We start from the raw sequence: 15,106 nt of genomic DNA, 5'->3' as shown, positions 1-15,106 counted from the left end.
ACTTCGGAGTCATGTGTAACAATATGGTTGTTGGAAACAGAATGTTTGCCAGGGAGAGGATTGGGAAGCTTCATCACTGAATTTATGATGGGGACCAAAGACTATGGCTTAGATCCTCTCAATACTTAATTGAAGAAAATTTCAATTCATCCAGTACTTGATGTCAGATGAACAGTCTGATAATTCAGTAAGAATGGAGGAGACAGGCAGGGTGATGGTGAGTTAAGATTGTGTGTTGTCAGGATAAATGGGAAAACTAACTTTGCTGTCGGATGATTTTTTTTAGGAACAGTATTTGAATGAGAAATAGTATAGATCCTTGGGGTACACCAGAGGACAGTATGGGAGTAGGAAGAGATGGGGATTAGATTGGGAGGTGATTGCCTAGTGGGATTGTTGCTAGACTAATTAATCAAGAAACTTAGCTAACGTTCCGGGGGACCTGGGTTCAAATCCGCCATGACAGTGGGGTGGCTTTGAATTTGATTTTTTTTTTAAAAATCTGTAATTAAGAATCTACCAATGATCATGAAATGATTGTCAGTTGTTGAAAAAACCCATCTGGTTCACTAATGTCCTTTTGGAAAGAAAACCTGTCATTCTCACCTGGTCTGGCCTATGTATGACTCCAGAGCCACAGCAATGTGGTTGACCCTCAACTGTCCTCTCCGGGTAATTGGAGATGGGCAATAAATGCTGGCCCAGCCAGCGATGCCCATGTCCCATGAATGAATAAGAAAAAGATATTGATAACAGTGGAACCAGGTGAGAGAAATTCCACCTTCCTGAATGACAGTGAAGAAGCATCAGAGGAGGATGGTGTAGCTAAGCTGTCAAAGTCTATAGATATGTAGAGAAAAATGAAGAGGACAAGTTTACCTTAGTTGTCATGTGTTACTTGTGACCAAAGCTGGGTTTGGAATGCAGTAGATTGACTGTGCTTTGTTTGTTACATTGGAGTTTTGAAATACAGGCCACTTGCAACTCCATACATCAGTGCAATCTGATCCTTGATATTTAATGCACCAAGAAGTAAATGCAATGTGAAGGTGTCAGTGGCATGATAAATAAATCTGACATTTCTGAGAAAAATAAATGCTATTGTAAAAAGATGTACGTTTCATGGTGCAATAACTTGTAGTAGACCCATATCAAAGTGTGGTGACTCTTATCTGGCTTCCGAAATGACCTAGCAAGCTGCTCAGTTGTATCAAACTGCTGCAGAAAAATTGATTAAAAATAAAACAAGATGATCCATGAGACATCAGCTGAGGCCCCACAAGTAAGAAAGAGTGACTCTCCGAAGTCCTCACGCATACCATGGGTCATCTGCCGCAATTGGCAGAGCTGTCCTATGGACTAGTCAAGCAACAGTTTGACGTAGCAATACTCATTGAATCATACCTTTCAGCCAATCTTGCACACTCCTCCATCACCCTGCTATGCCACCAGCAGGACAGACCCAGCAGAGGTTTTCGTACAGTAGTATACAGTTGGAGGTGAGTGGCTCTGGAATTGAACATTGATTCAGGAGCTGAAGAAATCTCAAGGTATCAGATCAAACATGGGCAAGGAAACCTTCTGATTACCAACTTCTGCCCTCTTTCAGCTGATGAACCCACGCTGCTGCATGTTGAAGAGCAAGTGTAGCAAGGCACAGAATGTAATCTGAATGGGGGACTTCAATGTTCATCACTATAAGTGGCTAAGCAGTACTATTTCTGACTTGAAGGCAGTTTTCTGAAGGACTTATCCATCAGACTGGCCCTGCAATAGGTGTTGCAAAAAACAAGTGAGATAATCCTACTTGACTTCATCCCGACTACTTTACCCTTCATAACCGCATTGTCCTTATCTGTATTGATAGGAGCGATTCTCGCACAGTTCTTGATGAGACAAAGCCCCATCTGCACAATTAGATCACTCTTGTTGTGTTCTGTGGCATTGCCACCATGTTAAATGGGATGGATGTGGAACAGATTGTGCAGCTCAAAACTGGACATCCATGTGGTGCTTTGGGTCATCAGCAGCAGCAGAATTTTATTTCATCACAATTTGTAACGCCATGGCTAAAGCTTACTCTGCTGTAACCAGCAAGCCAGGAGACCAACCCTGGCTCAATGAGGAGATCTGGTTCTGCTTTTAAGTTATGTGCCTAAGTCCATGTGTCTCTCAAATTAATTGATCATATACCTCATCAAATTTATTTAGTTGAGAAGTGAAGGGATTTTTGCCTCTGCAGGCCAAGTACCTGTGCAACCTCTCCCTCCACCACAGCTCCTGTGCCCCCACCCTGCAACTCCTCTTCCTTCCCCATCCCTCCCCTTTCAAGCTCCTATTCCTCTTCTCTCAGTCCAAAGATGTGCAGGTTAGGTGAATTGGCCATGCTAAATTCTCCCTCAGTGTACCTGAATAGATGCCGGAGTCTGGCGACTAGGGAATTTTCACAGTAACTTTATTGTAGTGTTAATGTAAGCCTCTTGTGACTAATAAATAAAAACTTTAAACTTTACATCCACCCCCTTGTCCACCTTGCAGTCCCTCTTCTGCACACTGCCTTGCCAACCCTCTCTAGCCTGCCAACCCTCTATGTTCTGTCACCCCTTTGTGTTCTGCTTCTCCTCTGTGCTTCTCCCTGTTGCCTTGATGTTCCCCACCATGCTATGCCCGGCTTCTCCCAGCTGTTCTAACCACAGGTTGTATCTCATCTGCTTTTGCTGCTGATAGGCTCACTAGCACAATATTGAGATGAAATTGAGCAATAAACCATTTTCTGTTCCTTTTAAGTATTCCTCCCGTAGTTCATATTTTTAAAAATTTGGGTGACTTGTTGTTTTTCAGTTCTTTGATGTGATGCCGACCTGTGAAAAGCCACTAGCAGAACAAGACTGGTATCACGGAGCGATTCCTCGTGTAGAAGCACAGGAGCTCTTGAAACAGCAAGGTGATTTCTTGGTCCGAGAAAGTCATGGCAAACCTGGTGAATACGTTCTTTCTGTTTACTCAGATGGGCAGCGCAGACACTTCATCATCCAGTATGCAGATGTAAGTATACTCATTATTTGCAATTGTTCCCTGAAATATCAAATTTAAAGCATATGTTTCCATTCATCCATCACCTACTTTTTGTGCCATATTCCAGACAGGAGTGGATTTATTTAAACAGCCCTGAATAGCCTCCTCCTGCACTGTGTAGGGATTCTATGATTCTCTGATTTCTTTGCTTACTTCCCATTCGTAAACCAAAATGTTTTTCATTTAGATTGCCCCCTTTAGAAGTGGTGGCGTATTTTCCACAACCTTTTGGGTTCTCTGTGAATAACTCTTGCAGTAAAGTCGGGATGAGATAAAAGGTTTGGTTTATTCCCCACACACAATTAAAAACGATCTGGAATTGAAGGTTTAATGATGACTATAGAACCATTGTCAATTGTCATGAAGACTTAGCTGGTTCACTAATGCCCTTTATGGAAGGAAATCTGCCACCCCCTTACCAGGTCTGGCCTACAGGTGACTCCAGATCCACAGCAATGTGGATGATGCTTCAATGTCCTCTGAAGTACCATTCCGTTCAAGGGCAATTCAGGATGGGTCATAAATGCTGGTACAACCGGTGACACCAATATGCCCTGAATGAATTTAAAAAAATACAAAGGGCTTTTGCAACATCTGTCCTTGCACTCGTGCAATAAAAAAGGGAGCATTCTGTTTCATGAGTGGCATGCGCCTGACAAGGTGGATTCTTATAAAAGCAAGATAGTGCATATGCTGTAAATTGGAAATAAAAATGGAAGTGCTCTTAGGCTGATTGGTGTACCAAATTGACACTATTCTCCCCTGAATCTGGCTACATTAGGGGTTCCACTCACATACACACAGGGCAGGGTAGGTGTGGGAAGATGCGGTGGCGTGGGCTCGTTGGGCCGAAGGGCCTGTTTCCTGTGCTGGGATGTTCTTTGTTCTTTGTTTTTTGAAAACTTAGCAGATCTGGCAGCATTTGTGGAGAACGCAATAGAGTTAATATTTCAAGACCATTTAACTGTTCTACAGAAATGAAAAGGGATAGAAATGTAATGAGTTATATAATTGGAGTGGGTAATAGGGTAGAATATAAGGTCAGGGAAGAGTCAGAGCCAAAGTGAGATTGACAAAAATATCATGGACATAAAAGAAAAGGGGTGTTAATGATGGCCTTAAGGACTGAAGAAATGAAGAAATCCTGATAGTGGCATAAAAGCAAGATATAAGAACATGATAGGGAGAAAAAGTTCAGTGCACAGTGTAAGCAAAATTGAAAAACAAGGGACAGATGGTGCTGTGGGGAGCAGTTTGGGTTGTACTGAGGCAAATTAAGGAAACCAAAAACAAAAAGACTGGCAAGATGGAGGGAAATGTTTACAGCCTAAGGTAGACTTCATGATCAGTTGATGCTACTTTTGCATTCTTGGGGCTTGCTGTCAGATGCCGATAGCCAAAACAGCGTCAAGGCTAAAAACAATACATAAGTGAAGTGAGCTGTCGGTTGGAGCAGAGGCTGTGGGGGGGCTGGTGAAGGCTGGAAGACGGAGCAGAGACACTTGAGGGAAAAGGAGGTGAAGCACTGTTCACTGAGGACAAAACTGTCCAACTCTTGTATACACAGTATTGACATGGCTAGTTCAGCTTTTGGCTAGTAACAGCCCATGCCCTCCAGCCCCACCCCAAGACATAAGAACATAAGAAATAGGAGCAGGAGTAGGCCATCTAGCCCTTCGAGCCTGCCCCACCATTCAGTAAGATCATGGCTGATCTGAAGTGTATCAGTTCCACTTACCCGCTTTCTCCCCATAACCCTTAATTCCCTTGTCTATCAAAAACCTATCTACCCGTGACTTAAATATATTTAGCGAGGTAGCCTCCGCCACTTCAATGGGCAGAGAATTCGAGAGATTCACCACCCTTTGAGTGAAGAAGTTCCTCCTCAACTCCGTTCTAAATTGCCCCCCCTTATCTTGAGGCTGTGCCCTCTAGTCCTGCGATCCTTTCTGAGCGGGAAGAATCTCTCTACCTCTACCCTATCCATCCCTTTCATTATCCTGAACGTCTCTATAAGATTCCCCCTCATCCTTCTAAACTCCAACGAGTACAGACTCAGTCTATTTAGTCTGTCTTTAGTCCAACCCCCTCATCTCCGGTATCAGCCTAGTGAACCTTCTCTGCACTCCCTCCAAGGCCAAAATATCCTTGCGCAAGTGCGGCAACCAAAACTGCACATAGTACTCTAGCTGCGGCCTCACCAGTGCCCTGTACAGTTGCAGCAAGACCTCCCTGCTTTTATATTCTATCCCCCTCGCTATGAAGGCCAGCATTCCATTCACCTTCTTGATCACCTGCTGCACCTGCAGACTGGGTTTTAGCGACTCATGCACAAGGACCCCCAGGTCCCTCTGCACTGTAGCATGCTGCAGCTTTTCGCCCTTTAAACAGTAATCCCTCCTACTGTTATTCCTGCCAAAGTGGATAACCTCACACTTGCTAACATTGTACTCCATCTGCCAGATCCTCGCCCACTCGCTCAGCCTATCCAGATCCCTCTGCAGACTTTCCATATCCTCCGCACAATTTGCTTTTCCACTCATCTTTATGTCATCAGCATATTTCGTTACTCTACATTCAGCCCCCTCCTCCAGATCATCTATATAAATGGTAAATAGCTGAGGCCCCAGCACCGATCCCTGCGGCACTCCACTAGTCACCAACCGCCAATCAGAATAGCACCCACTGATACCAACTCTCTGCCTCCTATTAGACAATCAATCGTCTATCCACGCTAACACCTTACCCCCAACTCCATGCACCCTAACCTTCTGTAGCAACCTTTTGTGAGGCACCTTATCAAACACCTTTTGAAAATCAAGAAACACCACATCCACCAGTTCCCCTCTGTCTACCGCACTCATCACATCCTCATAGAAATCCAATAAATTTGTCAAACATGACTTCCCCTTAACGAATCCGTGCTGCGTCTGCTCTATCAAACCATTCCTTTCCAGGTGCCTCGCTATTTCTTCTTTGACGGATTCAAGCATTTTTCCAACTACAGACATTAAACTAACCAGCCTATAATTCGCTGCCTTTTGTCTTGCTACCTTTTTTAAACAGCGGCGTAACATTAGCCGTTTTCCAATCTTCTGGCACTTCCCCGGAATCCAGCGAATTTTGGTAAATAATCACTAAGGCATCCACTATCATTTCCTTCAGAACCCTGGGATGCATTCCATCCGGTCCTGGGGACTTGTCCACCTTCAGTCCCTTTTGTCTATCAAGACTGATGCCTTCAAAAGAAATGCTGGACATGCTTTTCTTCGCATGATCCTTACTTGGAACGTGTTTATCGCCAGTTATCAATCTAACTATGTAGCTAATACTGTAGTTTGCTAGATTGTTTATTACACTCTTTTGATCTGCTGAATATTGGTTAGGCTTGATATGTTATTTACATTTTTCTTTTCAGAATTCAAACGGAGAGCAGAGTGATCCATTTTAGTCAAAGTTTCAGGAGGGCAGCTGATTGGCAGGCCTATGACTCCAGGGAGTTAAAATTCTATGTACTCACTCTGCTGAGACTTACCAGTGTCCCACCTGGTCCTTCTGCCCTCTTAATCCATGCTTTTGGTTCACATCAGGACTTCTGCGCTATTCTTTGTCCGAAAAGGAATGTATTTGTTGGTGTGCTGTATATCACCAGTGCTTTAGTAAATTCTCCAGGCTAGTTCTATTTGTAGCTTTCTGATTTTATTTACTCATGAATAGCTCTTCCTTTTTTTGTCACTTTTGTAACCAAAGCCAGAAAAAGATTTAAAATTTAGTACAGAACACATGAAAGTTTTAAGAAGGAACTTCAGAGGATTGCTGACAGTATGAATAACTGAGAAGGGCAAGAAAAATTTTGAGTTTTGGTAAGCTTATGGTGCTTGCATTGCAAGTCCACACCTTCTCTTGTGCTTCTCTTTCATACCACGGTCTCCTCACAGGAATCTTCACAGACAGCTTTGGGAGGGACAAAGAGCCTGGTGGAATCATCCTGTAGTTTTTGCATCCCTGTTTGGCTGCCTTCCACCAAGGAAAGCCATGCAGTTTGTTTTCAGTGCTTATCCTACACACCATGATTGAGAATTGGAGTTCACTCATGATTCTTTTATTTTATAATGCTGTATTTTGGAACTCCAATGCGCAGTACTGCTGGAACACTTCACAGGATGTGTTTCTGGCTTTTTTTCACTTGATTGTTTGACGTTTGAGTGTTTTCAGGTAAGTCATCTTTGCCTGCTACCCAGCAGTATACTACTCACAAAAATGCATAAGCTATGTCAAGTAAAACAGTGTTTTTATCATAAGTTTAATTTTTTGTCTCAAATTGGTAGTGACTTGACAAAACATATGTCTAGTTTTCCAAATAAACTAAAATATAAGCTAACTGTAAGGAGTTGTATTATAATCCTGTTAAATACATGTGAGTAGTACAGCACTTTTTATCAAACACCTTAAGTAAGTTCTGGATTTCCTGAAGAGTATGTTATTTGCTACTTTTATTTTCCCCATTTGTGAAGCTAGCAATATCCTGTATATTACTATTTTCACTACTGGGGACTTTCAGACAATTGTGAATGCCTTAACTTTTGTCCTTTGTCCAACCAATTAGTATTTAAAGTTACTTAATTGTAGGAGATTCTCTTTGGGGCTTTAAGTTCTAATTGAGTTCTGGTTTTTATTGTTTTCAATTGAATCCCCTTTTTCTTGGTGAATTCATAATAAACAACAATACTGCTGTACTTTATGCTTTAACAAAATAGTGGCAGTGCACTTGTCCAGATGAGTATTCTGTCTTATTCCTGACTTTACCTTATTGATGGTGATGTGACTTGGATGGAAAAGGAGGTGAAGTGTGTATCACAGAGGACAAAATTTGCCCTATTCCTGTAGGCACAGTAATGGTATGTCTAGTCCAGTTCAGCTTTTGGCCAGTGATGGTTTTTGCTCTTCTATCTCCCACTCAGTTGTTGAAAGGGGTTATTGATGCTATTGAAAAGAAAAACTGGATTTGCTCTTTTTCACACAATCGTTATTTGGCATTTATTCATTGCCACTTATTGGTCTAATTGTAAGTAGCTGATACTACAGTGTTAGGCTGTTTGCATTTGGTCTGCTAAGTATTGTGTAAAATTGATTGGTATTTTGTTTTAACATTTTACTCAGAATCAGTATCGATTCGAAGGAACTGGCTTTCCCACAATCCCTCAGCTTATGGAACACCATTACATTACAAAGCAAGTGATCACCAAAAAATCAGGCGTGGTTCTTCTGAATCCTGTTATTAAGGTAGGAACATTCAGATGGTTAGTTTTGAATATCTTGATCTTAAATTACTGATGCCTATGTGAAACCAGTTGATTTAATTTAGGCAGCATTCAAAGATGTACATTTCCCTATCATTAAAAGTTGTGCTGTTTTAATTCTTGTTGTTCTAATTCTATCTGTTATCTGTTTTCTCCTTGTTTAAGCAACTTTATCCCAAATTACTCTGACTGTACAGTAAAATAAGAGCATCTGCACGCAATCTGTTCATGAATTTGAAATATCAAACCTAGATTATTTCCTTGCATCTTGCTAAATAATTTCAAACTTCCAAGGTGATCATAGAGTGCGCCATAAACAGTGTATAATTTGGTACTTTAATAAAAGTGGGAATTCAGTGCATGGTGAAGTAAGTGCCCCATTTTAACTTGGCACCTGTCATGGTCCATTTAACAGATAAATATTTTATTTACCTTTTAATGTAAAGTAAACATCATAACTTGTTTAAAAAAATCATAACTCTAAGCTAAGTTAGTTATATGTGCAACTTTGATTGATTAACTAAATAGAAAAAGTTGGACTGCAGCATGAGAGTGATTGTGAAAAGCATCATGACCGTGGTCAACTATATTTGCAGTGTCTGCACCTCAAGAAATTTCAGGTCAGAAGTGTTGAACTTTTGTGTCAGATGCGAATGATTGACATCAAGGAGAAAGGAGTCGAGGTGGGGGCGGGTGTAGTGGTGCTTCCCTAACTGCTTTTATTCCACGGGACAGTCTCACTCCCTTTCTCTTGACATTTGAGAAGTTAATGTCCAAATCAACAGCAGCACATCAAAGGTAAGAATTTCATGGATTGCTGCCTGACCCATCTGTAAATTGGCATATATCAAAGAGCTGGCTGAGTGACTCTCAGTGGTGCGGAAGATGGATTTTGATTTTTGGGATACTGACACCAGCACTGGGGAAAGAGGGAATTGTTCGGTTTAGATGGGCTCCAGCCACATCAATCTCACAGAATTGAATAATTAGAGCTCTTGATCAGGTTGACATCAGATGAAGGGAGGTAGAAAAATCAAGACGATGGAGCAGTGTATCTATTTGGGTAAAGATAAATAGTGTGAGGAAGGAGCAATAGTTTAATGGGCGTAATACTGCCACAATGAATATGGTCGAATTAGGGAAAATGTTAAGTCAAAGTGATGAAGCAGTTGTAGTACAATAGATGAATTAATGGCACAAATAAAGATAAATAGTTTGATCTAATGGCCAGGTACTTGGACATGGCTGCATGCTGACCTAATTTGGGCCCTAAACATTCCATGGTATTTAATGTTTTCAAAACACACAAAGGAGTTGGGGCAACCCTGTTTATGAAATATGACCATAGGATTGTAACAAACAATGTTCTTGATTTAGAAAGGCAGGAAATGGAATCAGTATGGATGGAAATCTGAAATAACTAGGGACATAACATACTGCTGGGAAAGGTTTATCAACTCTCAGACATGAGCCAAACTGTTGGACAGAGGGGCCTCTAACAAAAACAGTGTAACAATTATGGGGTCCTCAATCATGGACTGGACAAACCAATTGGCAGAAGTTGTTTGGAGGATAAAGCCAGGGAATGCTTTCAATATATTTTCCTGAACACACAACCAATCAGGAAAGAGGCAGTTTCAGATTTGTTTTGTGTAATCAGAGCTAACTTGTAATCTTATTAAATGAGCCTGTCACAGAGATTCACATTGGATTCAAGAATGATGTGCGTGAATCTAAAAATTGAGTCTTAAACTTAAATCATAGAATCTCTTCAGTACAGAAGGAGGCCATTCAGCCCATCAAGTCTATACTGACCATAATCCTACCCAGACCCTATTCCTATAACCCTCATTTACCCTGCTAATCCACCTGACACTTGGGTCAATTTAGCATAGCCAATCAACCTAACTTGCACATCTTTGGGCTGTGGGAGGAAACTGGGGCACCCAGAGAAAACACACGCATATGCAGGGAGAGAGTGCAAATTCCACACAGTCAGTGATCCAAGGTTGGAATTGAACCTGGGTCCCTGGTGCTGAGAGGCAGCAGTGCTAACCAATGCGCCATTGTGCCAACCTTTTTTAAATAAAGACACTTACAAAGGAATGAGGTGAGAGTTAAGGTGAATAGGCAAATTAGATTAAATTATTTGGCGAAAGAACAATCATAGTTCTACATTGCTACATTACATTGAAACATAATAATTTCAAAGCAAAGTGATACACCCATGGCTTAAGAGGCTAGAGAAAATGCTTGGGGCTCTATGGGGTCTGGATAGAAAGCCAGGGGTTATAGAACATTACAGCGCAGTACATGCCCTTTGGTCCTCAATGTTGCGCCAACCTGTGAAATGAATCTAAAGCCCATCCAAACTACACTATTCCAATATCATCCATATGTTTATCCAATGACCATTTAAATGGCCTTAATGTTAGTGAATCCACAACTGTAGCAGGCAGGGCATTACACACTCTTACTACTCTTTCAGTAAAGAATCTATCTAACATCTGTCCTATATCTATCACCCCTCAATTTAAAGCTATGTCCCCTCGTGCTAGCTGTCTCCATCCGAGGAAAAAGGTTCACACTGTCCACCCTACCTCATCCTCTTATCTTCTTTGCCTCTATTAAGTCACCTCTTAACCGCCACCTCTAATGAAAATAGCCTCAAGTCCCTCAGCCTTTCCACCATCTTGCTAAATCTCCTTTGAACCCTTTCCAATGCTTCCACATCCTTCCTATAATGCAACGATCAGAATTGTACGCAGTACTCCAGGTGCTACTGCACCAGGGTTTTGTACAGCTGCAACATGACCTCGTGGCTCCTAAACTCAATCCCTCTACCAATAAAAGCGAACATACCATACGCCTTCTTAACAACCCTATCAATCTGGGTGCCAACTTTCAGGGATCAATGCACATGGACACCAAGATCTCTCTGCTCATGCACACTACCAAGTATCTTACCATTAGCCCAGTACTCTCTATATTCCTGTTACTCCTTGCAAAGTGAATTACCTCACTTTTCCGCATTAAACACCATTTGCCACCTCTCAGCCCAGGCCTGCGGCTTATCTGTGTCCTTCTGTAACCTGCAACATCCTTCCGCACTGTCCACAACTCCACTGACTTGAGTGTAATCCACAAATTTACTAACCCATCCTTCTACACCCTCATCCAGGTTATTTATAAAAATGACAAACAGCAGTGGCCCCAAAACAGATCCTTGCGGTACACCACTAGTAGCTGAACTCCAGGATGAACGTTTCCCATCAACCACCACCCTCTGTCTTCTTACAGCTAGCCAATTTCTGATCCAAATCTCTAAATCACTCTCAATCCCATGTCTCCATATCTTCTGCAATAGCTTACTTTGGGGAACCTTAGCTTTACTGAAATCCATGTACACCAGATCAACTGCTTTACCTTCATCCACCTCTTTCATAATCTTCTCAAAGAACTCGATAAGGTTTGTGAGGCACGACCTACCCTTCACAAAACGGTGCTGACTATCCCATATCAAATGATATCACTTATAATCCTTTCCAAAACTTTGCCCACAATAGAAGTAAGGCTCACTGGTCTATAATTACTAGGATTGTCTCTACTCCCCTCCTTGAATAAGGGGACAACACTTGCTATCCTCCAGTCTTCTGGCACTATTCCTGTAGAATACAGGTCGTGCCTCACAAACTTATCGACCTAAAAATCAAAGCCAAAGGCTCTGCAATCTCCTCCCTAGCCTTCCAGAGAATCCTAGGATAAATCCCATCCGACCCAGGGGACTTAGCTATTTTCATACTTTCCAGAATTGCTAACACCTCCTCCTTATGAACTTCAATCCCGTCTGCTCTAATAGTCTGTATCTGTGTTCTCCTCGACAACATTGTCTTTTTCGTCTGTGAATAGTGACACAAAATATTCATTTAGCACCTCTCCTATCTCTTCGGACTCCACACAACTTCCCACTACTGCCCTTGAATGGCCCTAAAAACCCTAGTCATTCTTTCATTCCTGACGTACCTATAGAAAGCTTTAGGATTTTCCTTGATCCTACCTGCCAAAGACTTCATGCCCCCTCCTGCCTCTTCTTAGCTCTTTCTTTAGGTCCTTTCTTGTTGTGGAGATGGGAGAGATCAATAAAGATATCATAGACAAAAAAACAAAGTAAATCTATATGGTGGTGGTCATGGCTAAGAAGGGTGGAGATAGTGGCCCATTAAGAGAACAGAATGTGCAAATGGCAGATCAAAGGATAAACTGAAACAGGTAACAGATGACCCTTGTGGGGTGGGGGGTGGTTTGCAGGGAGAGAATGGTAAAGGAGGGGAAAAGATGGAAAGTGAGATATGGAAAATGAAACAATGGAGAAAATGAAAATAAATTAAAAACTAATAATCTTCAGACCATTAACTCTCTCCTCCTTCACCCCATTTCCATCAGTTTTTTAAACGTATTTTCATTTATTCTATTGTTTTATTTTTTCATTTTGTTAGATCTCACTGAGTCTTTTCCCTTAGCACTGTCTCCCCAACCCCACTAAGGTTACCTGTTTCAGGTTGTCCTTGGATACACTGCATGCTTTTGTTCTGTCATCTTTTAATGGACTGCCATCAGCATCTTTTATGATCACCACTGTTTGCATTAACTTTGTCTTTTTTGTTTATGACCCCTTTGCCAATCTCTAAACTGTCCCTACAATACCCCCCAACAAACAATATAAATCACATCCTTTATTCTATTGTCATCAGCTCTGACGAAGGATCATCCAGTCTTAATGTTCTCTTTCTTCCTCTACAGTTGCTGTCAGACCTGCTGAGATTTTCCAGTATTTTCTGTTTTTGTTTCACATTCCAACATCTGAATTAATTTGTTTTTATATAAAAGGATATGGATAGCTTAAGTGAGTGGACAAGAAAGTGTCAGAGTATAATATGGTAAGGTTTTTCAATTTGAGTGCTATTGTTCAGAAGGATTGAAACACAATCTGGTTTTGAAACTAGCTTTTCTAACTAGATCTTCAACATCATTCCAATTCCCCTAAGGTATAAATATTTGCATTTGCAGCAAGATAATTGGTCTGCTGTTGGCTTAGTTGTCATTGCTAACAGGTTACTCATTGACTTGGGGGTGAACTTGTGAGCCTACCAATTTATTTTTTTTCTAGTAATTCCAGCATCTGACTGAAGGTGACTTTTAAACTGTTCAAAGTTTGTTTTAATTTAGAAGCAACACTGATATCATTTCCAAATCTGTTCCATGAAAAAATGGCTGAGACCACAAAAGGTGATGTGCCTTGGTCAACATACTTTCCATTCATTGGTGCTAGTACTTGGTATCACAAACAGTGGGCCTCTGGAGTGCTTGGACGTATAGGTCAGCTGAATGAGAAGTTACTACAATTGTATTTTTGCTACTTTTTTTAGGTTCTTTATAGGTTTTGACAAAAATAGGAGCATGTACCTATGAACATCCTGATAAAAGATCAGTCGAGACCCTGTCATTCAAAGGAAAATCTATGTATCATAAAATCATAAAATCCTTCAGTACAAAAGGAGGCCATTCGGCCCATTGAGTCTGCACCGATCACAATCCCATCCAAGCCCTATCCCCCATGCATTTACCCTAGCTAATACCCCTTGACACAAAGGGGCAATTTAGCATGGCCAGTCCATCTGACCTGCACATATTTAGTCTCTGGGAGGAAACCCATGCAGACACGGGGAGAATATGTAACCAGATAGAGTAAAAATTTCTGTTAATGATTATGTACTGATGAATGCTTAACATGTTTGTGTAGCAGTCCTTTGTTTGGACTTGGATTTTCATCAACTTAATGTTTGTTCACTGATATTAACAGGGATCTTGGCTAATGTTCTTTAAGGTATTATAATAAATTTAATGACTTGGTTGGAATTTAACTGCTTTCGTACCTAAATATATTCATAATTTGTTTTGGAGAGCACTTATTATTTAGATGTTTTCCCATAAGTGAGCTTTAAAAGGAAGCATCCTGAAGATTTTGTGATTACGTTACAATGCTGTTGTAATTTATTTAACTGAATTTTAGGCGTGATAGAGGAGGGTTGAAAAGAGGAGGGGGAGTGGCGCTCTTAGTTAGGGAGCAGATCACCGCAGTGCAGAGGGAGGATAACATGGAGGGGTTGGAAATTGAGTCTCTGTGGGTGGACTTGAGGAATAGGAAGGGGGCCATTACTATGCTAGGAGTGTACTATAGGCCGCCCAATAGCCCGCGGGCAGTGGAAGAGGGTATACGTAGGGACATTTTGGATAAGTGTAGGAAGAATAGGGTTGTTGTAGTGGGAGATTTTAATCTCCCTGGGGTGGATTGGAAGGTGCCTAGAGCTGGGGGGTCTGATGGGGAGGAATTCATAAAATGTGTATCGGAAGGATCCTTGCAACAGTATGTAGATAGCCCGACTAGAGAGGGGGCGATACTGGATTTAGTTCTGGGAAATGAGCCGGGTCAGGTGGTTGAGGTTGCGGCAGGTGAACATGTGGCTAATAGTGACCACAACTCCATCTACTTTAGGACACGAATGGAAAAAGATGAGAGCTGCCCTAAGGGGAGGGTGCTAAATTGGGGGAAGGCTAGATACAGCCAGATTAGGCAGGAGCTTAGGGATACAGACTGGGATAGGCTGTTGGAAGGCAAGACCATGTTAGGCATGTGGGAGTCTTTCAAGGGAAAACTGCAAAGGGTGCAGGAA

At 41.6% G+C, this 15,106-nt stretch overlaps 1 protein-coding gene across 2 annotated transcripts in view; it reads left to right on the top strand.

Annotated features, from left to right (window-relative positions):
- The window catches only part of fer (fer (fps/fes related) tyrosine kinase), a 204,580-nt gene that overhangs the window by 106,858 nt on the left and 82,616 nt on the right, over window positions 1-15,106 (top strand). For both annotated transcript variants that reach the window (XM_080189038.1, XM_080189039.1), the window contains exons 11-12: window positions 2,842-3,045; window positions 8,236-8,358. In XM_080189038.1, coding sequence (XP_080045164.1) covers window positions 2,842-3,045; window positions 8,236-8,358 — 327 coding nt within the window. The remainder of the gene's footprint in view (window positions 1-2,841; window positions 3,046-8,235; window positions 8,359-15,106) is intronic.

The sequence above is a fragment of the Carcharhinus amblyrhynchos genome, chromosome 5 (genome assembly GCF_965287045.1).
Source record: "Carcharhinus amblyrhynchos chromosome 5, sCarAmb.v2.hapA, whole genome shotgun sequence".
Classification (NCBI taxonomy): domain Eukaryota; kingdom Metazoa; phylum Chordata; class Chondrichthyes; order Carcharhiniformes; family Carcharhinidae; genus Carcharhinus; species Carcharhinus amblyrhynchos.
Note: the sequence above shows the minus strand (reverse complement) of the source record. Positions and strands in the feature narration are given on the sequence as shown.